Source organism: Enhydra lutris, unplaced genomic scaffold (assembly GCF_002288905.1).
Source record: "Enhydra lutris kenyoni isolate GAN:26980312 unplaced genomic scaffold, ASM228890v2 scaffoldscaffold13, whole genome shotgun sequence".
In the NCBI taxonomy this organism is placed as follows: domain Eukaryota; kingdom Metazoa; phylum Chordata; class Mammalia; order Carnivora; family Mustelidae; genus Enhydra; species Enhydra lutris.
The window spans coordinates 17,548,906-17,573,168 of NW_019154097.1; the positions used below are offsets into that span (position 1 = coordinate 17,548,906).

The 24,263-nt window shown below is 40.6% G+C and overlaps 1 protein-coding gene across 1 annotated transcript; it reads right to left on the reverse strand.

The window, feature by feature from the left end:
* Positions 1 to 5,213: 5,213 nt before the first annotated feature.
* Positions 5,214 to 17,507, reverse strand: LOC111145519 (thioredoxin domain-containing protein 8-like). Its single transcript, XM_022500409.1, is given in 4 exon segments — positions 5,214 to 5,333; positions 6,841 to 6,906; positions 14,269 to 14,373; positions 17,484 to 17,507. Coding segments are annotated over 4 exon segments (315 nt in total).
* Positions 17,508 to 24,263: the final 6,756 nt, after the last annotated feature.

The window sequence follows — 24,263 nt, forward strand, 5'->3', positions numbered from 1 at the left end:
TCAAACCAAGAAGGCAGGGCCTCTTAGAAACAGTCTGTTTCGAACAGCTTGAATTTATATACATTTGGATTCAAGATGAAAGCATATGAAAGCAATCTATTATCTCTTTTTTTCGAACACACACTAGCCTTCTTCTCAATTTGTTCCAACAGTGAGATTTCAGGAAAACACTAATTTGGTTTCATTTTCTTATAGCTGGCTTAGAAACTCTGGCTGCATACCTGTTTCTTAAGCACGAGTGGCATAAATACTGTTTTTCTCTTTCTATGTTGGAGGTTGACAAACTTTTTTTGGAAAGGGCCCGATACCTGTTTTAGGCTTTGCAGGCCATATCCTGTGTGTTGAAACTCCTCAGCTCTACTACATACAGTGTGATAGTAGTCAAAGACAATATTTAAACAAATGGACATGACTGCGTTCCAGTAAAACTTTATTTCCAAAAGCTGGTGGATTTGACCCTGGGGCCACAGTTTGCCAAGCCTTAGCCTACTGCCATCAGTTGAAGGTGTTGAGCACACACGTGAAGCTGCCTGAGAACTCCTCTCTCAGTACAGTGTGGTTTTCTGTTGAAGGGAGAAAGGGTCATGAGTCTAATGTTGTGGGAATTTATCCTAAGCCACACTGAGAATCATGAAAAGTGATTTTGGACTCTGGCCGTAAGAGATGTCATTCTGCCTGTTACCAGAAGTATAGGATGAAAATTTGTTCATGGGGATAATAATGGTTTTGGAGCCATTCTCTTCAATGACCTATACTCCTGTTCTCATGTTCCCACTGGAAGATCTGCTCAACTGTCCAATACTGGGAAATCCCTTCACTGACTTATCCCCAGCTTGAGGTGAATATATCAGTTGAGCCTAGATAAAGGAATGAGTTCATGATTATCCTCTCCCTTTCTGGGGGTGTTCTGCCCAAGGGACAGGTCTGCTCTCCTCCCACTGTCCTTCCTTTTCTAGAAAGCACCTCTGAAGCAGGCCTCACGTAGGTCTAAAAGGCTATTATCACCCTGTGTCCTCACTTTTGGAGCATGACAGTTCTGAAAAGCAGCACCATCTCCTCCACCTAGGTGGGTAAGTTTCTCCTCCGTAGTCCAAGATTCTCTCTTAGATGGGCCATCTCAAAGTCTAGGCTTCAAGGGAACAGGAGAAAGTCTGTTGACATGAGCCTAAGCTATGTTCTGTAATTAGCACAATTTAGTGTTACTACAACTTACAATAAAGGTGATATTTTGATTTTCTACATGACTCTGTGTGAGAAGAATTAACACAGCAGGTCTAGTTCCTTATCTCTTGCTTGTCTCCAAGGGAACCATGATTGATCCTTCATCAATGCCCCAGAGACTATGTACCCTCCCCCCACCAAAGTATTCTTTGTGTCAATAATTGATGATTTTGTTATATATATCTGGAGTGATGGACCATGCCACGCTGGCTTGCTTGGCATAAACATTAATATTGATGACGTGCACCTGGTTTTATTGTTGGGGTCCTAGTCTCCATTGTCATAGGTGGTTGTGTAGCAATGGTTGCTGAGCAAGATGTGTCTACATGGCCAGTCCCCACATAAAGGCCTCAGACCCTGAATGTCAAAAGAGCATCCCTAGGCAGAAACAGTCCACAGATGTCCTTGAAGTTCACTACTAAAGAGAAAGAGAGCACTCCTATGTGTCCCCAGCCAAGGAAGAACATCAGAAGCTTGTGCTGGACCTTTCTGGACTCTACCAATGCATATCTTTTTCCTGATATTTTTGCTCTATATTTTCTGTTGTAATAAATCTTAGCTATAAGTATAACCTGCTATTGAGTCTTGTAAATCCTTCTGGCCGATCACAGAATGAAGTACTCCTACATTTCAATGATTTAAAATTTCGAGGGCAGGGCTAGGAGGAGGATGTAAAATTTAAGAGGTTCCCAGAACTCAGTAACTAAGATAAATAATATTTTAATAAATATTTTAAAAGTCAAACATTAATGCAAAAAATCCATCATGAACAAAATATCAAAAATTCAAATAAAGACAGGTTTCCACGCTATACCTGCAATCACCTGCCTCACTCTAATCCCTGCCCTGGAGACAAGAGGAGTACAAGTAATTACTGTGTATGAATTGCAAATACCTAGAGCAGTATCTTTAGCAGTGGTGCTAAATGGTGATAAATGCTTGCTGCTCCTCCCTCTTTCTTTCCCTCTATCTCACTTAGTTCTTGCCCCTCCCAGTCAATTAATCTCTGCTGATGTATCAGCTGCTTATGGGGCTGGCATATAACCCCTAGACACTATGGGAGAGTGCTTTTATTTTCCCTCAGGTAGAAACCCTCTGAGTCACAACAACATCCTTAACAGGTTGAATATCCCTGAGCTGAAAACACTTAAATGCTAAGAAGACTTAGCTTAAATGGATATCGTCGTCATTCAAAGTTTTAGAGGTCTCTCCTAACCACTGCTTCCAAATTTCTACTTATTCATAGATTTTCAAGGAGACAGGGGCACAGACAGATTCTGGGGCTCTAGCAATAACCTTATTTTATAATATGTACCAAGTCTAGTGCTAAAGCATTTATATACATTATCACAAATTTTCATGACAACAGTTCAAAGATACATGATATAGTCCCCATTTCAAAGAGAGGGAAACTGAATTCAAGGTGGTGAAGGCATATTCCCAAGGTCACACAATAATAAAAGGCAGACCTGGGGTTCAACCCACAGGTGCCTGACTCCAGAGACAGCAAAAACTAGCCACAGACATTCTTTTGGGCAGTCAAGTACTATTTTTTATGAACTTGAACAGTGAGCATTTGGGAGGTGATTCTCCAAGGACCACCATCCTCCTCACTTTCTATGATCTCACTTATTGTCCCTGCCTGGCTCTTGAAGAAACCAATCCTGTCATCTCCTGGGCACCCCATGGTGCTGCCCCTTGGGGATCCTTTTCATCTTTATACCTACTTGAAGGAGGGAGCTCACTGAAATGACTTCTATGACCTGAGCAGGAGCCCTGCTGTTCACAGGCACAGGGACAGGAACTTCCCCTGACTCGATGTGAGCATAGGAGCTCTCAGTTCTTCCGAATTATTCATTTGTAAACGGCTCACTTATTAGCATCTATGCTCCTATATCCTATGGCTCTTATGAGTAGATTAAAGTGCTTCGAGAAGCCATTTATTCTCATATCAAAAAATGAAAGATGGAACAAATTTCTGATGTTGGCCCATGTTTAAGCAGTTGGCTAAGAGTTGCTAAATCTTTGTTACTCTTCCTTTCTGCTATTCCACTGATATGTCAATGTTGGTCTGGAATCAATGTTATTAACCCAGGGGATCTCCTGATGGGCTTTAGAGGCTCAATGAATAACTAGTATCATATGCACATTGCAGTTTATGTATTTTTCTACTTATCATAGAATACACTATAATATTCTGGTTTAAAAAAAATCAGCCAAGGTTTTGGATGGCCCCTCTGAAAGACACTGCAGTTTTGTTTTTTTTTTAAACAATAGTTAATCTTACTGGAACAGGATGTGGATCCCTGGTGAAAACACAAAGGAATACAGCAGGAAGAAACAACCCTACCTTATTTATTACCTAGAATTTGCTTTCACTGTCTTTTGCCCCAACACTGTGAAATAATTACAACTCTTGTTTATAGTGCATCCCTGCTAGGGGGCCATCCAAATCTGCCTGGAAACTTCCAGCAACACCTAATGCCTCTTATCTACTGAGACCCTAAGTCATTGTTCTGTAGCTTTATCTGCTTCAGTTTTTTCAAGTTTTATTTGTTTATATTTTATGTATCTTGAAAATAGTTGAAATGAGCTAGAATCAAGGGCAAGATAAAGCGACAACACCATTCGAGTATGATTCAGTATGGAGATGGCAATTAGGGAATGCCAGGAAACTGCAGATAAGGGGGAGGCTACTGTATTTGAGTAAAGGAAGTAATCTTGAGATTATTGGCAGCAATCGAAAAAGAGAAACCCAGGGGATTCCCTAAACCATCTGATCTAATGCAAGGGAATGGATCGTATTTTTGAGGGCAGCAAACATTTTCCTAACTCTGTTCTATGAGGAATTATCGCAGGGCTTTTTATACAATGTACATTTTAAAAGGCATAATGGGTCGTAGCTCTTTGCCAGACGTTTTACCAGAAATGTGAGTACCTTTCTTATAACATCCCTTAATAGAAACTGGATTCTAAGCTTTTTTTTTTTTTTAATACTAGATAAATGCTATTTAACTGCTTTCCTAAGTCAATTTTTAGTTGCACTGTCCCAGATGAAAGAGAGATGGAAGTGGTCTCAAAGAAATAAACTTAATCCTTTTCCACTCCAAGGAGAACAATGAATGTCATTGGTAGCTTTCCTAGTCAGTTCTATTGAGAGAGGAGGGAAATTCACATAGACTGGTCCTTTTGCACAGTTATGCTCAATTTTCTCTGGTTCCAGTGATTTTCCTGTACAGACCATTACAGGATAGAACCTGGGAGCATTTCAGAGGTCTCAGGTTTTGACTACAGCTCTGGATGCAATGGAAGAGGTGGGGGACCCTCCAGAAGCCCTATACGGATCTCAGATATGAAATGCTGGGGATTGAGTCAAAGAGGTAAAGGGATTTGTAATACCATATCTTTAGGATTTCTGTCTCCATATTTTTTCTGCTGTTGTCTTTTGCACAGATTGTTATTCCTTATCAAATGGAAGCCAGCATTACCAATCTTCTCTGCAGGTTTTCAAATGATATCTAAATTGACCCAAGTATGACTCTTTCTGGAGATAGGATTATACATACAAAGTTTAGAAGTAGACTTATTTGTATATTATGACATGAATGATTTCAAGTTGTTGTTTTTTAAAGAACTCCACAACCAAGATGCTAAGTTAGTAATATTCAATGAGACCCCTCAATTCTCAAGAACATTTCTTGGGACATGGGTATCCATGTTATAATCAGAGGCTGGCTAACTCTGGAATTAAAATAGAGGGAGAGGTCAGCTTAATGCATAGTGTCATCAATTCAGTTAATTTTCTTTTCCATCAGCTAACTGGCATAAAACTCAAAACAATGCCACTGGTGTTTCTGGTCTGAATTTGCTCTTTTGATATATGGTGGCTTCTTTTTCAAGATCCCTGTGGTGGCAAGCTAGTTGTATACCATCAGCCTCACATCTCCCCAAGTTCAAATCCAGTGAAATTGAAAGAGAAAGCTTTTACTTAGCTACTTAAGCCAAGTCTTACAATTAGCTCTGGTTTGGCTTGGATTGGCTTGACTGGAGTCAAGCGGCTATTCTTGATGGGGATGGAGTTCACTCACAGGTCTAGGCCTGGAGATGGAGCCCTAAGGAAGCACATGGATCAAGAATGGGAAAGGGCAAGGTTCCCTGGAGGAAAATCAAAGAACTCTTGATAGAGAATGAAGAATGGCAGTCGGTAGCAAAAACGAGTGTCCAAACACCAGGTCTAAAAGAAGGTAGCTGATTGATTGAGGCCTAGAGCACAAGGGAGGGAATGCAATCAAGGTATGATGGATGAAATCCATTTCAAAAGAAGGAAGCATTTTCATTTCTGAGATGGAAGAGAGGAAGGTAAAAAATGGCACAGAAACAATCTGATCTATGGGGGACAGGGAGTTGGGGATACGTAGGCTAGTAGTTTCAATTTTCAAGTAAACACTCAAGAGAGGGAATAGGTAGTGTTAATTCTTTTTGAAGAATTATTTATATCTATTGCACCAATTATGTTATAGCAAATACCCAACAAATAGAAGCTAAAAATGAAATTCCATAGCTAGCCTACCAACTGCTTTCACTTTTTATGTTGTAACACAAATCTTCCCCAAAGTTTAAGCCTGAATATTTTTGCTTTACATATGTTCTTCCTAACACTTTTAATCGCACACACTTTCATACAGTAGATGTAACACAAATCACTTAGCAGGTCTACTACAAAAGACATTGAGCTTGCTTTTGTATTTTGTTAGAAGTAATGCTACAATTACTATACACTTAGGGACTTATTTTTCCTTGAGGTATTTCCGTAGCAAAGGTTTCCAAGGATGGATAATTGTGTGAAAGGGAGTCAACAGTTTGTTCCTCTTAAGCATGTTGCAAAGCTACTTTTCATAAGGTATGTACAATTGTCAATGCTCCCAGCCATATGTGGAATTACTATTTTCATCACACGTGAAATATTTCAGACATTTTATTTCATTAATATCTTTGTGATAACAACTACCATAATGTGCTCAGTACTTATGCATGTCAGGAAGGGTCTACAAACTTGAGTCATATTAATTCATTTAATTCTCTCAACACCCTTTGAGGGGAGAAACTTAATGATCTTTGTTTCTACAGATAAGGAAATTAAGATCAAAGAGGCTTTTAAGTGAAGTGCTACGAAGTGGTAGATCAGGTATTTGAACCACGGAAACCTATATCCAGAGCCCACATGCTTAACTACTAGGCTCTTCTGCCTTGTGATTGTCTTTGATTAATATTTCCCCAAGTATTGCCAACAATTTGTATACATTTGTGTGAGAATTTCATCATGTCGTTTTCTGTAAGTTTCTTTTTGATGGTTCTGTCCCATCAAAAAGGATAAGATAGGGACAATCATGAGATATTTCTTACGGATTTGGATATCTCAGACGGTCTGAAAGAGAATATTTATTACAATTCATGCATTTTTTGTACTCCTTGCCAATATGGAAAGTTCAGAATCTAAGAATTCCATTGGTAAATATTAAAAATAAATGCAGTTGTTTCATCTATCCTGGATACCCCAGGCCTTTTTTTAGATTCTGATGATTCTATAATTCAACTCTGCCAGTTACCATGGAAACATACCTTCTGGGCCTTCTTGAACATCTGAAATGTGGGTATAGCTTTGATATGATAAATTTGGGCCAAGTCCTGGGAAAGGAAAGAAAAGGCATGAAGTCACAATTTTGGTATCCTCACTCTACACCGAGTCCAGAACTTTGTGACTTCTCAGGAGGCATGTCTGAAAGACCAGGGACAGCTAAGACTTGGTAGATTCTCTTGCTAAGGAATGTCAAAGCTTCTAGGAATGCTACCATAGAAAATGGTTGCTCTCCGAATTCCTGAGCTTTCTCCTCTCAGGGCTCTGGGAGAGGGCTGAGAAATGGAGGCCAAAATAGAACAGATGCCAAAGGACTAAATGAACTCTATTTAAAATAACTTATGAAAGATTGCAGAGGGACCCCAGTTGAACCCAATATGGAGACAGCACATTGCAAAAAAAAAAGCTAAGGAAGAGCAGAGGTACCTTTACAAAGCACACTTAAGACATGGGGTGTTAATACTGGTCTCGCAGTTTCAGTTAGGGTTTATATGTCTCTTTCTTTTAGGCCTTACTCCCCCCTTCACTGCCTGTGTTTGTGAAAGATGAATCCAAAGTCAAGAAAATATGTCAGAATTGCAATTGTTATAATCCATTACAATCTGCTTTCAAACGCATTTTTGTTTATCTTGTTCAAAAGTCAAAAGAAAGGATCAACAGAACTGGACTTCTCTCTCTAATATACATATCATTTTATGGGGTGAATCCCTCCCCTGCCACCTATCATACACACACACACACGGACCCACACATGTTAAATTACAATTTTCATGATCACAGCAATGACAACTAATAAATAAATTACTGTTAAAGAAAACTGTGCATTTTGTTTCACCTGAAAAGGGAAAGAGCTATAATCAAAAAGGCAGACAATAACATGTGTTAGGGAGGATGTGGAGAAACATGGAGAGCCCTCACACACTGCTGGTGGAAATATAAAATGGCGTAGCTGCTTTAGAAAATGTTTAGCCAGTTTCTCAAAAAGTCAAACATAGAGTTACAATATATGGCAAAAATTCCACTCCTAGATAGGTACTCAAGAGAAATGCAAATATAGACATACATGTTATACTATCATTACTCATAGAAGTCAAAAGTTGCAAACAATCCAAAAGTCCATCAATAGCTGAATGGCTAAATAAAAGGTGGTGTAGCCATACGATGGAATACTGTTCAGCAACGAAAAGGAATAAAATGTTGATAACATGCTAGAATATAGAGGAACCTGAAAACTCATGCTAAGTGAAAGAAGCTTGTCATAAATGACCACCTGTTCGATGATTTCATTTATATGACATGTTCAGAATAAGCAAATCTAACAGAATATAGACTTATGGTTGCCCAGAGTTGGGAGAGAAGGAACTGGAGGTGACCACTAGAACCTCCAAAGTGTTTTTTGTTTTGTTTTGTTTTTTGGAGTGGTGAAATGTTCTAGAATTGATGACAGTGATGGTTGCACAACTCTGTGAATATAAGAAAGGACAAAGAGATAATGATCCTGGGTGTATTCTGAACGCACAATATATGATTCACCTTCAAGGGCAATTAAACACTGTAACACTTTGATGAAGTTTGAAGGAAATGGAGAAATGGAACTTCTATTGCGTTCTGGAACTATGTCATATATCTTATGCATTTCATCTCATTTTATATTGTTAAATTTTATTTGCCCTGTTTTACAGATGAAGAAAATGAAGTTTATAAGTGATAAGAAGTCACAAGACTATTAAAGAAAAGGATGGGTGCATAACAGATTTTTTGTTATTCTAAAGCTCAGATTTAATCCAGTATGTCCAACAATCACTTGTTACTGTTTTTTTCTGAGTTATAAATGGACAAATATTAGGAAGAATAATTTTTCAGATACTTTGTGTATACCAATAAGGCACATTTTTTTATTTTAAAGATTTTATTTTTTTATTTGACAGATGGAGATCACAAGTAGGCAGAGAGGCAGGCAGAGAGAGAGAGGGGGGAAGCAGGCTCCTCGCTGAGCAGAGAGCCCGATGTGGTGTTCGATCCCAGGACCCTGAGATCATGACCTGAGCCGAAGGCAGAGGCTTTAACCCACTGAGCCACCCAGGTGCTCCCCAGTAAGGCACATTTTGACTGTGGACATGAGGCTGATTATTTTGGGGTGGAGGGTGAGGAAAGAAGAATCTAAGGAGGGAAATGAAGGAAGGATTTCTTGGAATTCCTGTGATGTTTAAAAAACCCACAAAAAGCACAAGATATAGCAAGAGGAAAGCAAGGTATATTAATTAAAATGTCTGTAATGTATCGAGTAAAGTTTTAGTAATTGATTAATAATTTACTATAAGGGTGAAAACCACTTTTCACCTTGAAAGCAATACCACCCAACTAGTATTGTCTGTGTAGAGCAATTCTGCTCAGCAGGATTCTGGGGCAGAGCTGAGAGCAAGTGGAGAAAAAATGTTGGGAAGTCTGTCACAGTATGGGAGAGGAGGGGGCAGCAAGAGAGTCACATACTTTCTCACATACTTTAAAATTAATACAAGACATATAAGAACATCATGAGGAAGTTTACTACCAATTAACAGAAAAAAAATTACGAAATTCTACTCGACTTAAAATTGACTATATAATCAATGAGATCACGGAGATAGGACTTTCAAAGACACTGCATTTGGATTTTATGTATCCCCATGGAAAGATCCAAGATTCTTACCTGAGAATCATCCACATCCACATTAGCAAACATTACATTTCGGTACTGCAGAGACATTGCCTTGAAAATAAAGGAAAAAAAAATTCCCTATTAGCTTAGCATTAATACTAAATCACACATGAGAATTACACACTTTTCCCTTGGCAAAAACAAACCATGAACAAAAAGACGGTTCAAGAGAGCTGAGCATCACTCTGGCATTTCACTATTGCCTGGAACTTAAAGCACGAGAGTCAAATATGAGATGATACCAAGGTCAAGTCAAGATCCCTGGCAGAATCAGAGTCTAAAGAACCATACTGGAGATCAGAGATTCAAAGCTTGGAAAGGAAGCGAAGAAATCATGACATGTGGGTCCAGATTTACTCTGCAGGGTGAAGGGACAGAGGAAAGCCGCAGCTCTCTTCTGCTTCTGGTTTGTTCTGAAAGCATCTTTGGCAGCAGTGGTGACAAAGGTTTTGATAATGGGTTTCGGAATAGTGGATGCAGTGGCAGCCTGTAAATGTCACGCCTTGTGTTTTTTTTTTTTTCTTTTCAGACAGCTGTGTTCATACTTCAAGGACACTTAATAGCATCTGGATTTGTCTGCTTTGGGGCGCCTGGGTGGCTCAGTGGGTTAAGCCGCTGCCTTCGGCTCAGGTCATGATCTCAGGGTCGTGGGATCGAGTCCCGCATCGGGCTCTCTGCTCAGCAGGGAGCCTGCTTCCCTTCCTCTCTCTCTGCCTGCCTCTCTGCCTACTTGTGATCTCTCTCTCTCAAATAAATAAACAAAATCTTTAAAAAAAAAAAACAAAACAAAACAAAACAAAAAAAAACAAAGACCTGGATTTGTCTGCTTTAACATCATATCTCAGGCATTTCCAGTGACCTATTTCAAATGGGACCTCTCTCTGATGGTATGAGGTATCCAGAGACAATGGAAACTCTTCTGTTGTAGGGATTCTCTCCAGCTGTTGTCTGGAGGTTGTGACCGAAGTGGGAGTTCTTTCTTTGGTGGCCCATCAAGGTTGTGAAAATGGGGAAAAACTCTCAGATAACAGAGTATTTTTCAGACAGAAGAGAAGCTGATTTTGGTCAGCAGCATCTCTGTGCCTTATAAGAAAATGGGATTGCCTATGAACTCTTGGGTAATTGATTTGTACTTCAAAGTTTGAAGATATATGGATGTTCCCCAGTAGGAGTCATGGGAATGAATTTGACCTATGTGGACATCTAACTGTATTTATGAAGTTTTCAGAGCCTATCAGGAAATGGACAGGGTTATGGAAGTTGCCATTTTTGCATCAAGTAGTATGTATACATGGGACAGATATGGGTTCTTTGCTAGGCTGTGTTCCCCTATGGACACTGCCTTCCTTCATTATCCCATTCCATCCACTTATGACCCCATCCCCACCCCCACCCACTCTTCCTTCTACTCTGTTCTTCCTCGTACGTAGTCTGCTACTATTTGGTTACCTATTCCGTTGATCTTAGCTCTAAAATGTCTCCTGAATTTGATCTTCTCTTATTTCTCCAAAACCACTGCCCTAGTTTTGGAAAACCTATCATTGAGACTGTTGTCACCTTGGGTTACCTACCTTCAGTCTTTCTCATCCATTTGTGTATAGCACGGCTAAAAATATTCTCTACACTCTCCATTTGACCACGGCAGAACCCTTTTTAAAATTCTTCTGTTTTGACTGTCTATAGCAACTCATTAAATTATAACAGAAGGTCCTTTCTGTTTGAAGTTCATTTGTCACCATGCCTCCATGTACACTGTAAGTATACCTCACAGACTATTTATTTGTTTTTCCATGATCATACCAAGAAATTTCTCAACAAATATATAACTTCTCCTTTCTCCTGAAAATGCTCTTTTCAGGATGATCCTCTTCACCCAGGGTCAGCAAACTGCACCCCATAGAACAAAGCCAGGTCTCCACATGGTCTTGTAAATTAAATCATATCAGAACACGATTTGTCTGTTCTTTTGTGAATTGCCACTGGATGCTTCTGCATTACAACAGTGAAGCTGAGTAGTTACCACAGAGACCACAGGGCCTGCAAACTTGAAAATATTGACTGTCTTGTCATTCACAGAAGTTTAACTGGCTAACTTCCATTCCACCTTCCTGTAGAACCTGGAAAGGAAAAGAGGTAGAGATTCCTTGGGCTCCCTCGCAGCTAGAGTTCTGGATGCAGATTGATTTTTCCCATGAGATACATGCAGGAGAGACATGGAAGGTGGAAGTGAGACAGTAGCTACTTTCTTCTTGTCTTTGGATGTTCCTGCTGGAAAGCAAGACTGTGGGTAATGGAAGTGGTTTTTGCTGGAGGCAGCAGCAGAAACCAGACTCAGGCACTGGTGCCCAGACATCAGCTTCCTGGAAGTCCAGAGGCACTTGTGACAGTAGGAGCCTCATGATTCTGATTCTAATTTCCAACTGATACTCTATTGTCATTTTGTTTTCTCCTTCCAGGGAAGGGGAGTGGCCTCCCATCCCCTCTCACTTCTGATTATGGCCAAGTTAGGATCCTCAAAGGGGGGTATGTTGTGTTTTGAGAGAATCATTCATGGAACCTATTAATCTAATCTTTCAATAATTTTAAAAGCAATTAGTTCCTTGTATTAAAATTCTTTTCTGTTTAATTTGGTTTCTGTTGCCTGCTTTGATCTCTGACTAGTAAAGTAACCTAGAGTAGTAAAGCCCTCTCTCCACCCCCTTACGTACTAGAAGTTTAAAAAAATTATGCACATGGTACTTGAATAATTATCATGCAAAATTTCAAACCTTACAAGAAAGATAAAGGAATCCAAAATTAATACACTTTTGCTGAAAAAAAAAACTTCTTTGATATACATCTGTTTCCCTTTTCTCTACATATTATATGTGTGTGTTTATATATATATACACACGTACATGTATGTGTCTGTTTTACATAAATGGGACCATCCTAGATACATTTTTATATACTGTACTCTTATCACTTAATACTACATTGTCTTGGAGACAATGTCACTATTCCATATGGGTCTACTTGATTCTTTTTTATTTTTTTAAGATTTTATTTATTTATTTGACAGACAGAGATCACAAGTAGGCAGAAAGGCAGGCAGAGAGAGAGGGGGACGCAGGCTCCCCGCCGAGCAGAGAGCCCGATGCGGGCCTCGATCCCAGGATCCTGGGATCATGACCTGAGCTGAAGGCAGAGGCTTAACCAACTGAGCCACCCAGGCGCCCCTACTTGATTCTTTTTAACATCTGGACAGTCTTTCAGTATGAATTTGCCAAAATTTATTTTAAAACTATATTTGCATTAATCTGGATTCCACCAGGAAACAACAGATGGCACATTCAAATTAGGATCACTTGGGTAGTTTATCTCCAAAGGGCTAACTAGGTCTATAAAAGTAGGAATGGGTATTGGAAGAGCTACAGGAGCCTGGACAAAACTGTGGCAGAACTGTTACTGCCCTTAGGGCAAGGTATGAAGAGAAGAGTTACTAAGCCTTCACATTCATTGTACTGTCTGGAAATGTCACATGTTGGCTGTTGGAATTTGATCAGCTTTGACTGTGTGGCATGTGAGTATATTTATACTCTGAAAGCCGAACACTGAACATTTTCTTTCTTCAAGTTTTGAGTGTCAGAATAAAGGGGTCCATGAGATAATAAAATGTTTCCTCTGGATAGTCCAATAATTTTTAGGTACAGAATGGATGTTGGGATGTCATGTAGCCAATTTCTGTACTTGGATATAAATCAATGTCAAAGGTTGTGACTGTGGTTAGAATGAATTCAGGTAGATTCAAGACACAACAACAAAACGTATGATGTACTATATGCTGGCAAAATGAACATTAAAAAAAAAAAAAGATCAGGGAAACAAAAAGAAATTTAAATTTCAAAAAAAAAACCCCAGTTCAAATTGAAATGTTAGAAACTTTGCTGAAAAGAAACCATAGTATATTCAGTCGTGTAGAGAAATCAAAACTTCTTTAAATTTGAAGAAATATTTCACAAAATTGACCATAAGAGTGAAACTTCTCCAAGATAAGGAGAAATGAAAATGCCCTGAAGTTCTTTCTGTGGCGTGTGACACCAAAAATAAATAAAATGTTGAAAACTTTTAAATGGAGCAATAAGGAAATTAACCAGATGAAATACTGTATAGACATTAAAGTTATAATCTGGAGACCCTATAAAAAGGCGAAAGAATGCGTACATGGAAAAAAGACCCAAATAAAATTATATGATTATAACTAACTAGAATATTTTACTAAAATAGTTTATAAAGTAGAAAAGACATGAAAGAATATGTAAGACATAAGTTCTGATAATAGGTTGAAGGATGGGAAAAATCTATTCCTTTATATTATAGTTAAAAACGAGTATCATATTTTTTTCATAAACTTTTCCATTATTTAGAAGTTCTGAACTCTGGAACTTTGGCAAAATGTCATTATTATGAATAACCCATTCATTTGTACCACTGTACCCTTTTGCTCATCTGGATGCTGCTTGCAGAATTAGCCATAGATAAATAGTATTAATCTTCTAGTGTGTATACTTATGATCTTATTAGATCTTGGTATGTTATCATACGGATAATCAGGAAGCTTCAAAAAACTGTGATTCCATATGGCTTATAAGTGCAAACTTTTTAAGATTGAGAAAATTATTAGGGGATTTAAGATTCCTTCAAAAACTGGGAAATATATACAGGTGATACTTACATGAACAAGAGGACAAATCTTTTGGCAAGGACCACACCATTTTGCTGAGAACTCAACCACTACAAGTCTGCTTCCGGCAGCTTTCAAAAATGTTTTTAATTCATCCTGAGACCAGAGCACAAATGAAATATGCATAATCACTGCATTTCACACAACTTGCAGGTAATAACACTTCAGTTCTTGCGAACCTTAACGAGGTACCCCACCCTATCATTCTCCAGGAGACACGCTTTTCCTAGAAGTCCCTGTGGTCACATACATTTAACTTTCTAAGTATAAATAAGTGACTCATAAATCTGCAAAAATTGATTAGGACTGTATTTACCAAGTGGGGGTTCTTAATGGTAGGTCACCTCTGGGGAGAAATAAGACTGACCAATGAAAGATAAGGGGTGGAAGGTAGTGGTGGACATCTACATTTGACTTTTTTAACAAGGACCCGAACAGGCATTAATAGTGAAATTTAAAAGAAGAAAAAGAAGTCTAACACCTTGAATCCATTTCTTGTTTTCATTTTGTTTTGCTTTGGGAGCAAAGCAAAGCTGTAGTCAAACCATACATTCAAAGATTTGACATTCTTCTCCCTGAGAATCTGCAGTGATTTTTCCATCAGCTGTCCAGATCATTTAAGGAAAGGTTTCCCTTTCTAGAACCTCAGGCCGTTTTTATCATAACTTCCTTGGCCTCTGGCCAGGCACCTGGCAAGTACTCATAGAGTTGATGAATGATTTGTTTAGTTGATAAATGATTTGCTAATATACAGTGTTTTGTATATTATTTATTTTTCTTTTACTTTTTTCTCACTGGAATAGCAATGACAATAGTAGCTAATTTACTCTGCACCTGGTGTCCTCTTCCTTAATGTTTACTATCATCCTCTGGAATGGGCATTAGTTTTATCTCCATTTTGCAGATAGAATAAAACAAAAGGTTATTAACTTTCTTCCAGTCAACCAGCTGCTTGGGACTACTAACCTAAGCAGCCTAATCCACAATCCCTTTCCCTAAGCAGTACACGAAATCATCTCCTGAGTTCTTTCTAGTCATGGGGTTCTCTCTCCCTCTCACTGGCCCGAATTCTATCACATACTCATCCCTGGACCGGTCATTAAGATGGGGAACGGATCAAGTCAAGCAGGGCCTATCACTGGAATTAGGAATGGGGTTAATTCCATACAAACGGCATACTGCTCTGTAATAGGGGAATCTTGACAATTATGTTGCCATTTGATTCAGTTTCAAGCAGATGAAACAGATGACTGAAGGAAGATATGCTCTCTTTCTTTACCCATATTCCTCTAGGATGGGGGGTTACTTAACTCTTTAAAGAGCTAGGCCAAGGGGCGCCTGGGTGGCTCAGTGGGTTAAGCCGCTGCCTTCGGCTCGGGTCATGATCTCAGGGTCCTGGGATCGAGCCCCACATCGAGCTCTCTGCTCGGCGGGGAGCCTGCTTCCTCCTCTCTCTCTGCCTGCCTCTCTGCCTGCTTGTGATCTCTGTCTGTCAAATAAATAAATAAAATCTTAAAAAAAAAAAAAAGAGCTAGGCCAAGCTTCCACTTCTTACTTGCTTCTGAAATTATTCAGTAGGTGTCATCCTCACAAGCCCTCAACACCCTCACTTCTCAGCAGATGCTAAGGTGTAAACTGGCCTAGCTGGATCCATGAATTTGACTTGGCTAAGTCCTCTGAAGGGAATACCCCCATAGGATACACACTGACTCGACAAGTACCTATTAAGACTGATGCTATGCCAAGTAATGGACACACTGCTGGGATACAGCTTGTGCAAAAACAAAACAAAACAAAACAAAACAAAAAAACAGAAAACATTTCCCTGCCTCCATGGAGCTTATTTATTTATTTATTTTAGGAGTTTTATTTTTTGTTTAAGATTTCATTTATTTATTTGACAGAGAGATAGAGAGAGCCAGAGAGCACAAGCAGAGGGAGAGAAAGAAGCAGGCTCCTCACTGAGCAGGGAGCCCGACTGGGGGCTCAATGGGGGGCTTGATCCCAGGACCCTGATCATGACGTGAGCTGAAGGCAGGCGCTTAACAATCTGAGCCTCCCAGGTGCCCCCGGAGCTTATGTTTAGAGGCAGAAGCTGATGGTAAGATCAATAAGTAAAATACGCTCTATGCTAGTAATCATTGTTAATAAAGAAAAAAGGAGAAAGATAATGCCAAAAGGAAGGAAATGAGCTATAGTCCAGGTGGCCAAGGTTCACCTCGAATAGAAGGGGACATTTGGATACAGATATGAGGGGGACAATAGGCCCTCAGGTGAGGTCTCTGAGGAGGAGACAGAGAGGGCATCTCACAGGGCTAGTGAGACCCTGGGTTATTCTGTAAGATTCCCAGAAAATAAAAAAAAAAGAAGCATCACATGCAAATGTGTGTTATTTTAAAACATTTTCTTACAGCAAATCTACATGGCAATGCCTTCTTTCAAACCTGTTAGCCTCACTTTTGTGACCTTATATATAGCTGCATTTGGGGAAAATGTCAAAAGTATAAGTCAGAGGGTACTGATGGATAGCAGGCCCAAAGCCCTTTACCTCCCCACTTCCCTCCAGGCCCATGCCTCCTGTAACAGGGCCTGGCACCAGAATGTCTGGGTTCCAAGGCCCACTTCCCTCCTAAATGGTGTAGAACCTTAACCACTCTTACATTTCTTCTTTATAAAGAAAGAACTCTCCCTGGCCTATCCATAGATTTTGATTTTTTGTGTCAGTAAAACTGGACAGTGGATAGAAAGTGGCTTTATAAAATACCACCTAAGGAATTGTTGACACTGTTGGCTGTCATTTTTCTTACCCTATTCCATAGGCACATCTGAGGTTTCTATTTTCTAGAATAAGAGAAATATACAGACTTTTATTTTCATAGATTGTTGCAGGTGCAGCTAAGGTGGAATCAGTGGGATCAGGTACAGGACAGGATGTGTTAGGAGCTGGCCTGGATTCAGCTAGAGTCAGAGGAAGAAATGAGAATCAGAGAAGAACAAAACCCTTCCGATCGATTTGTTGCTTGGCTACTCTCTAGATAGAGCCATCCCTCGAGCAAGAAAAAAGAGAGCAAGACTTAAAAAAAAAATCTCCCCTTTCTACAGAGCAGTGAAGGAACACTAATAGAGGAAATCATTCTTAAGGTTTATCAAATCTGTTCTCAAGGTTGTCTCTTTTAAAATATCAGTGAAGCCATATAAATACTTGCCATGTCTTTAATAATCTGAACCATGATTTCCTGGGAATTGCTGACAAAACCTGCCTGTTGGTTCAGTTGGCTCACTGTAGCAGTCTGTCATGAAAGGATCCTAGCTGGAATAGAAGGGTAACTTCTCTATGACATCATTAAACATGACATCTCAGAACCCAGAACTTCGGCAGACTTGAAGTGAATTTCACTTTTATGTTATGACTAGGTAGTCAACGTATGGTCAGCCAAGAGCCAGCCAACTGCAGGCCTTGTGAGCAGACTCAATAATCAGCCTCTCTACTTTTGATCTTCTGCCATCTATTTCCATGACCCCTCTTCCTTCTCCACCCCCTGCAACCACCAAATGAGAAACAAGCAAGCTAATATTAAATAGATGAAGACTATTTTCAGTTAGGAGTTTGAAGGGATTGTTTTACAATTGAGAAAAATAGGAGAGCCTTAATCCTATAATTGTAGGCTTCCTACCAATTAGGTTTTATGAGTCATAAATTCTCTGAACTTTGTTATTTTGTTCTAATCATTTAGGAGGTAACGAAATTTCACTTTTATGGACTGGATCATGGGTGGGCAAACTTTTTCTGTAAAGAACCAGATAACTCGGGCTTTCTGGACCACTTGGACCTGGACTCTGTTGCCTAGTCTTTGTTTTCATAATCTTTTAAGAATGCAAAACCCATTCTTAGCTGGCAGGTCATATAAAAAACAGCATTTTGCCAAATCCTATACATGGTGATTTGTCATTTTTCAGAATTTAACTTTAGGAAATAACCCAAACATGACCAATGTTCCCCTTATCTTCTTCAGAGCAATTACAAGAAAAATGAAAGAAGTTGCAGAATTCTAGAATAACATAAAAACATCAAAATCTTCCTTTCTGGCCTTTCTATATATCCAGTCAGGTCTCTCAGGTATGGGAGTTGCCAGCCTTTCCCTTTTTTTTTTTTTTTTTTAAAGATTTTTATTTATTTATTTGACAGACAGAGATCACAAGCAGGCAGAAAGGCAGGCAGAGAGAGAAGGAGGGGAAGCAGGCTCCCTGCCGAGCAGAAAGCCCGATGCGGGGCTCGATCCCAGGACCCTGGGATCATGACCTGAGCCGAAGGCAGAGGCTTTAACCCACTGAGCCACCCAGGCGCCCCTACTTTTTTGTATATATTAGATGAAGTATGAAGTATGCGTATTTTCCTGTATGGCCACAGGCCAACTTGGCTTTTGTAGCAGATATCAGAAGTCCCCTCCCAGTACTTGCTTCCACTACTTTCTACCAAAATGCACTGACTTTTCTGTGGATGAATTTATCCCTCCTCCATTTTATAGAAGCTATGCAGTTTGTGTGGGATTATTCTGACCCTAAATCCAGGGTTAGACCCTTGTTATCTTAATCCAACCAGTAATCTTATCTTTAGGTCAAGAGTTAATGAAGAAGGAGGAAGAAAGCAAGAGAATGCCATTTCTAGCACTGTGACAGAGTCAGCAAAACTTTCTCTTTCCTCATCTGGATATTAATAAGAATCTGGCTGGCAGCTCTTACAAAACGCACAGGAACCCAGCCTTTGTTGAAGGCCAATATGCCACAAAGATGTGAGGAGACATTGAAGAGAGGTGCGGTTTTATTGATACCTTGATCCACAGGATTAAGTGTGGCCAGAAGTTCAAGCTAAGTCTGAAATGTTCATTTCCACAGTAAACTCCTTTTTGGTTTAACCTGGATTAAGATGGGATTTCTGATAGTTATCTGGAAAGTATTCAGATACAATATTATAGAAATTTCTCCCCCTGAGTTAAATTGCAAGCACTATGACTAACATTATCATGGGTGTTTTAAAATTTCTCACATAAGGTATGTCGTAATAGAGCAAAATCTAACATTATGATCAAGGAATTTAATTTCTTATTTCTGATATACCAAGGCTCAAAAGATTCATTAATGCTCTGCAATGCCCAGGGAGAACACGGAAGGAACACGAGCTTTTGGATTCAGACAAATGTTATTTTCCACTTTATGGTGTATGACAGGTGCTACAGTTGGATAAAATAACTTGGTTTCAAATCTGAGTGCTGCCTGAGATCTTGAGTGAATTACTGCTTATTTCCTCATCTGCGAAATGGGGATAACATCCACCTCATGAGGGTGTGGTGAGAATGAAGAGATATGAAAAAAAAAAACCTGGTCAAGTGTGTATAATTTCTAGCCCAAGCTAGCAAAGACATGCATTCCCTTCTGGATTCCCAAGTTTATACTTCAGAGAGGGCTTTCTTAACGCCTTAGAGAATAGAAAGCAAACAGAAATTCAACATGTTCCCTTTTGAGATGGCAGAATTCTAAAAAGAGAAACAAAACCTAGCTGACCACAAGCCTTTGATGGCATGCTAGGTTGGCCATACCATAGTGTGGGTCAACATTGACGAACTAAATATTTTAGGAATAAACAAAGCCCCTTATTCATCTTGACAAAGACCGGAAGCTCTGGTAGCATTGCCTGCAGTCTTGCATTGCATGCTAACTGTCGGGCGCAGAGCAGTGACCGCCCCTCTGGAGGGTCCATACCCTTTCCAGTCAACCACTATCCCCGCCATCTTTTACCACTTCAAGAACTCAAGGTGGAGTGGCAAGGTCCTTTCTGTTGTGGGCATGCAGCTATTTGACTTCTACTACAGTAGGCATTAGAAGTTTTTCTAATGTCATTCCTTTCTCTTTGCCTCTAGGGTGTCCCTACTTATGTATACTACTTGGCTGGTTTCTGTTGGCATTTGAGTTTGAGACCCTTGATGCTGATGTTTCTACCATCACAGGCAGGAATTTCTTTTCCTGGTCATATATTGAAGATCTTATCATTTCCTTCTCCTTTTCTCTCTTTTTCATCCAAGAAGGAAAGACAGATGTTGATACATATTGTACATCCTTCAAGCGCCCGATTAGGAACCACTGCTTTGATGTGTGGGCTCGGTTCTAAGCATCACTTTATTTAGGTTACCTTGCAAGTACCCAGTTAATTAAGGGGACCGTGTCTGCTCTACAAGTGAGATGGCCAAGGTACAATACTGCAAGTTTAGGCAGAATTTAGAATTTAGAATTCAAGTCTGGGTCACCTATCACTGTCACACAGGGAGGAATGTGGGGTCAGTTAAAATATGCAGGTCTCTTAGAAAGTCATTTAGAATGGATGAACTGAACTTGGGGAGTGAATTTCTTTCTTCTCTGCTTTAAGACCACATCTATCATTTCTATCTTCCTTTTCCTCGTAGGATTAGCTTTTCCAGAACTTTCCTCCACTGCATTTGTAAAGAAATTAGTACAGAATTAACCCTCGGGCTGCAGTGCCAAAAAACTGCTGCCACATTCTGGGGTTCCTGGAAGTTGAGCAAGGCTGGGTCAGTAATTCTGCCTTTCAGCACTTGTAGACTTTTCTTCAGAATTCGCTCACACTGTCAGAGTACAAGTTGACAGCCCACAGAAATCTGTTTATTTTTTTTTTAAGATTTTATTTATTTATTTGATAGAGAGAGAGATCACAAGTAGGCAGAGAGGCAGGCAGAGAGAGAGAAAGGGAAGCAGGCTCCCCGCTGAGCAGATAGCTTGATGCTGCGCTCGATCCCAGGACCCTGGGACGATGACCCGAGCCGAAGGCAGAGGCTTTAACCCACTGAGCCACCCAGGCGCCCCGAAATCTGTTTATTCTTAACTGGAATTTGCACTTGACTGCCTTCTTTGTTTCCCTGACATGCACTCACATGTATTTTCCTAGACTCATTTCTGACCTCATTGTTGGGAGCAGGAACCTTGAATGTAATCTGGGTGGAGTCTCCCTTTGAGAAGTCCTGGGTGTGCGTGTGTGCTGTGCGTGCCTGTGTGTTTTAGTTTATCCGGGGCAGAATCCTGGGAGTGGGTTGGGAATTCTAAACCTTGAAAAAAATTGACAAAAACAGAGTGGGCAGAAGAAAAGGAAAGAGGAAAAAAGCTGATGAGAGGAAAAGGGAGAAAAGAAGGGCAAAAGAGAAGAAAGGGAAAAAAATTTTTTTTTACAAAATAAAAAATAAATTGCTAAATCATTCTTGTATATTGCTTGGACTTTACCTCAGAATTGACAGAGCCCTATCAGAACGGTAAGTAGAGGTGCCTGGTGGCTCAGTCGGTTAAGCGTCTGACTCTTGATTTCAGCTCAGGTCATGATCTCAGGGTTATGGGATCGAGCCCCCCATCAGGCTCTGTGTTGGGGATGGAACCTGCTTGAGATTCTCTCTCTCCCTCCGCTCCCCCACACCCTGCCTCCCCTGCAAGAATGTTAAATACCACAGAAGTAGGTAAATAACCAATAGAAATCTCAGACCATTATTAGTCTTATCCTAAGGGAAAAAAGTCACTTTAGTGCTCTCTGCACAAAAGCCCTGGTGAAATCTTCCTCTCTGTGGAGGTTTAGCTATCTATTGGGTGAGCGCTGAGAGGGAGTAGCTCAAGGATCTTTGCCCGGGAAGGAAAGGAGGGGCTTCCCTAAAGTGCTCTGCGGGAGAGGCAGAGAACTGGACCCACTCCTAGAGTCTTGTCGCTCAGTACGCTGTTCAGACCAACAGTATCAGCATCAACTGGGAATTTGTGGGGTGGGGGAGGGGGAGAAAAGGAGCTACAGGAACAACAACAAAAAGAATAATACATGGAAGAAGAAGGGTGAAAAGGGAATTGCATACAAAAAGGATAAAGGATTTACAGCTAGGACTTTATGTGCAGGAGAAGGGGGAATTCTCTTTTGTGCTGTAAGACCTTGTTAATCAAGGTCATTTATAAACACTGGCATCACCTGGGAGCTTGACAGACGGGGAGAACGTCAGGCCCCATCCTGCAATCACTGTACAAGAATCTCTATTATAAGGCTCCCCAGGGGATTCTTGTGCACACTGGTTTTGAGAAGCAGTGCTTCAGAGCTATGATTCTATCAGGGAGCGGTCGGTGACCCCAGGACCAGGAGCACTAGCATTAGCATTGCCCGAGATGGTGAGAAAGGCAGATTCTCAGACCCCACTCAGGACCTACTGAATTAGAATCTGAGGATAGGGCCGAGGTGGGGCGGTTTTAACACGCAGTCCTGGTGATTCTGCTGCAAGCTCAAGTTCGAGAACCACTGCGCTAGAGGTTTTTTTAAACAATGGGATGGATTTATGTTGGTCTGGGGTGGCATGTCTTCGACACCGTAACGAGGCAGGAGTATCATTCAAAATATGTAACACCCTGAGTGACTTGGAGGCTGATCATTCAGACTGCACAACAGCTGGGCGTCTGATCAGTGACAGGGGGAGGGGGTGGAATGAGGGCTGCTCTGCCAGGTATTAACATTTTCGGTTGCTGGATTTGGGGGAGATCCAGAATGTCCTAGCGGTGGGGAGGAGTCAGCCTCTCGGGGTTGGGACGTGAGGGTGGGGCTGGGGGCAGAGGGTACTTACCAGCCATTATATATTCCCATAATTTAACAACTGGTTAAACTGGCCCTTCCCAAGATCAGCCTTGTGATATTGACGGGAAATGTAACAATTCTTCCCAGAGATCAGGTGGGCGACTACAACGTGTGGATTTAAGTTCTTTACCAGACCAAAAAAAAGAAAAAAAGGAAAAACCAAAAAACCAAACCATTACTCAAAACAAACAGCCATATTTGCTTAGAGTTTCAGCACTAAAGTGGGAATTTATAACCTCCAGTGATCCCTTGACTACCAGGAAGCAAAACCGTGAGAGGTCCCTGAGCCAATGGCTAGTCTCCGGAACAGAGCAGGAAGGAGCTCTAGGATTCGAAAGGCCCTTGGCACTTGCTCACAGTAATGGGGCCAGAGTCACAACGGTGGATCGTGTGAAGAGTACACACCTTGGATCATGTGGAGAAAAAGACTCAGATGGAAAAGGACCATTCGCACTCTTCATTCAACCCCTGCAATGTGCCTTCAGGGAAGTGAATGAAAGTGTAAGTGTGGAAAACCGTGCCAGGGCAAAGTGTTCACGAAAGTGAGCTTCTTAGTATTATGGCAGCTGTTGGCACCGAGCCAATCCTGCCAGCCCGGGGCAAATCCATGCATCCGGCTCCTGTGGGCGGTCTGTGGTGCTCCGCTGGGAGAAGCGGAAACCCCCACAACACTCTGGAAATCTTCATTTGCTCTGTGTCACCCCCATTTCCACGGGAGGCTTACAATCTCTCTAACAGACAAAATCTGTAGTTAATTACGTATTTCTGATTACTTTTACTAGAAAACCATTTGAAAATACTGAAAACTAGAAAGTAGAAGAGCAACTGGGATACATGATCTCTAAGATTATATTATCACCACAGTATTTTGATGTCACACACACACATATTTATATGTAATATGTGCGTGTTTGGGGGGGGGTCCCCACACCAAAAAGCAATTCTGGGGACACCAACAGAGTGTCCTATAATTCAACTCAATTCTGACACTGTCTCCTCAGAGATAGCATCGGATCCAACAGGTGGAGGGTTCAGTCCCCAAAAGACCCTGCCCCTTCAGACCCTAGTCACAAGTCCAGGTGGTTTACCTGCGCTCTGACTGGCTATGATTGAGAAGTTCCCATGACCCTCTCCTTGGGTTTGATTTGCTTGAGTGGCTCACAGAGCAGAGAAACATTTCACTTACTAGATTACCAGTTTTTTTGTAGAAGGAAATAACTCAGGAACAGCCAGACAGAAGAGACGCACAGGGCGAGGAATGGAGAAAGGGCTTGGAGCTCCCATGCCATCTCCAGGCTGCCATTCTCCCTATTATGTCCGCTTGGTCACCAAC